The sequence below is a fragment of the Protobothrops mucrosquamatus genome, unplaced genomic scaffold (assembly GCF_001527695.2).
Source record: "Protobothrops mucrosquamatus isolate PMUCROS unplaced genomic scaffold, P.Mucros_1.0 scaffold2367, whole genome shotgun sequence".
NCBI classification, from domain to species: Eukaryota; Metazoa; Chordata; class Lepidosauria; order Squamata; family Viperidae; genus Protobothrops; species Protobothrops mucrosquamatus.
This window is the reverse complement of record NW_015388444.1, coordinates 67214-70100: the sequence shown is the minus strand read 5'-3', so window position 1 is coordinate 70100 and position 2887 is coordinate 67214. Positions and strand designations below refer to the sequence as shown.

The 2887-nt window shown below is 36.8% G+C and overlaps 1 protein-coding gene across 1 annotated transcript in view; it reads left to right on the top strand.

The window, feature by feature from the left end:
- LOC107295498 (dystonin) overlaps positions 1-2887 on the top strand; it is a gene marked incomplete at its 3' end in the record, with an annotated part of 132679 nt that overhangs the window by 62594 nt on the left and 67198 nt on the right. The window contains 1 exon segment of the mRNA XM_015824813.1: positions 2641-2730. Coding sequence (XP_015680299.1) covers positions 2641-2730 — 90 coding nt within the window.

Below are 2887 nucleotides of genomic sequence, written 5' to 3'. Positions count from 1 at the left end.
GGAAGAAAGGAAAGGAAGGCCTGGCCATTGTTTTCTTATTAAAGATGTTGCTCAATCAGGGACTCAGAAGAACAACAAAATATTCTACAATAAGCCAAAGAGCTTTCATCCATGTTCTGTCTTGATGGATAGGTATTCAGCGTAGGCCAGGCATGTTGAACTCGCGACGTCACATGAGTTTTTCCCCATTGCCAGCAACGGGGTGGGCGTGGTTTCGGTGTGATGCATCCAGCCCGCGGGCTGGTAGTTTGATATTCCTGGCGTAGGCTGATACTGTTATTGTAATTTTTTATATTGCTTCTTGCAGGAGAATCTGTATTTTACAATAATTAGAGATCTGCCCTGTACTCTGGGTGAAGGATTTTTATTGTACTGTATGGATAAATAGATAGCATATTCTGTCTTGGAGGTTAGGGTGGAAAACAGTGGAAGCATTAGGTTATGTTGTGGGAATCAAGTTCTTAGTGTCATTGCCAGAGGAGTAAAGTATAAAACCAGAAGGCTTTGCTACATTTTCTTTTGCTTATCAGTCACGGGATTATACCAACCACCACTGCCAGCAATCATTTTGCCCTTGTATACTTTATTAACAGTCAGTTAGCAAGCTCTGTAGCTAATATGTATTTTTTCACAGCCTTTTTGGAGATGTGATAATTTATAAGTATACATACACGCATACATATTCAGAGGCAAATAAGCCACGAAAAAGGATTTAAAATTATATATGTTTGTGTGTGTGTGTGTGTATTTAAATACTTTGAATGCAGAAACAAATCTGATTCTAAATAATTATTATGAGATATTTCCAAATTACACTTGATATTCCTTAAAATAAATAAATATATATACATATATAATGTATGTATTTGCTTTCTTCTAATAATTGTTGTAGGAAGATATTCATGTGGATGCAGTACTTGTATATTCATTAGGCTGTTATCAGAAGGAATAATTATTCAATAAATTCAAATTGCCAAGGGGTTGTCACAATTAATTTATTTTTATCCCATTTCTCAGATTCTGTTTTAAATGCAAATAGAAAACTAATTCCACTTTGCTGATCTATAATAATTTAGCTTTAGCTGTGTATTCTAAGTGTATTGGCAGACTGTGTTTATTTCTTACTTACAGGCAACAGTAAGCCAGTTTGCAAGATAATCCTAACTTGAATAGAATAAAAAGAACATACTTGGAGTAAAACTGAGATTTGGTGGTGCTTGTGTCATGATGACCAAACTGTGCTATAGCTAACCAGTACCACCCTCTTCACCATTATCAAGGAATATAATATATGGCCACATGTGACTGAAGGCTGTCTAACATTCCCCTCTTATGTCCTTACCTATCATTGTGAACATTTCTCCCTCCTCAGCTTGGTACTTACTCCCTTCATTATGTTTCTTGGATATGATACATGAATTATCTCAGATTTGTATTGAAATAAATAGTTGCACTTGTATCAGAAGCATCGAGGTCCTTCCAGGTTGCGGTCAGAAGAACCGAGGCATTTCCAGATTAAAAGGATTAGCCAATGACATCACCATTGCTCTGGGGACGCCCAACTGGGGACTCCTTTCATGTCCCCGGCAGGAGCTGGAGTGAAGGACGAGAGCTCAACCCTGCCCCACGGCAGCTCTCAGATCTCGAACACGGGCTTGCTAACCTTCTGCCCAGCATTCCAACCACTCGAGCTACCATGCTCCTAGAAATAGTGGTTAGGTTATACTTTGAGGCTGTGGTTTTCACCTAATAATAAGTATATATAATCTGGAATATGTTACACACACACACCTCTACAGAATTAAATAAGTTAGCTGGGTTTCTGAATTTCTCCAGTGGCTGAAACATAGTGTGACTAAAGGGCTTGATCATGGGCACTCCTACTAGCAGAAATCTGTATGTGTGTGACTTTTCTCCATTCCCCATATCCTTTAAATCCTCCAGAGCGCCCAATAATCTGATCTGGAAGACTGCTATGTTCTCTGTAACAATGGGGGGTGGAGGAATTGCAAATGGCACTCTGTCTGTAAGTAGGTTCCTTGGTAACTATTAATGGAAGGATTAGTCTAAGTAAATTAACTGCATTGCAAATCATAAAGCAATAGTTTTCACCTTTACTTCTAAAACCATGTCCTTCACTTTTGAGAAGCACAGTAAAACCATATATTCTAAGGAATGGATTTTTTATTAGAGAGATGTAAAATATAATAAGTGTATTCTTTAATATTTGATAGAAAAATAATTTTACTTCATTACCTGCTAATTATATAAACAATAGGCATGGTTTTTCTCAATTTCAAGGACTTTTTATGCTAATTGCAGTAATGCTGAGATGGTATTTATGCATTAGTGCATCCCATAGTCTCTCTTTTTTACTTTGAAGTCTTCGTGGGGGGAATGAAAATTTCAAGTGATGATAATATGGAAATTATATTCTGGGAGCCCTATTTTTGTATACATTAAGATGGACCTCAGTAAGTGTGTATTCCCTGGGCTTTGCAACACAATTTATTACAGTAAGACTGTAGTCTTTTCTACACCTACCTTAGTATAAATGTTACTGCATTCAGTGGGAGTGTATACAAATATTTCTCCTGGAATGAGACAACACACTGACTTTTAATTTCATTTTCTTTATAGGTTCGCAAGCATGTCAATGACCTGTATGAAGATCTGAGAGATGGACATAACTTGATTTCTCTTTTGGAAGTCCTTTCAGGAGATACTTTAGTGAGTTCCTTAATTTTAATGCAACCTTTTTACAGATTTAATTGATATTTGTTCTTATCTTAGTTCAGCATTTCTTTAATGCATTGTTTCCATAACTGGAAGGTGGGGGGAGAGGGGAGGGATCAGAATGTCTCATAATTAGTAACCTAATATTTTT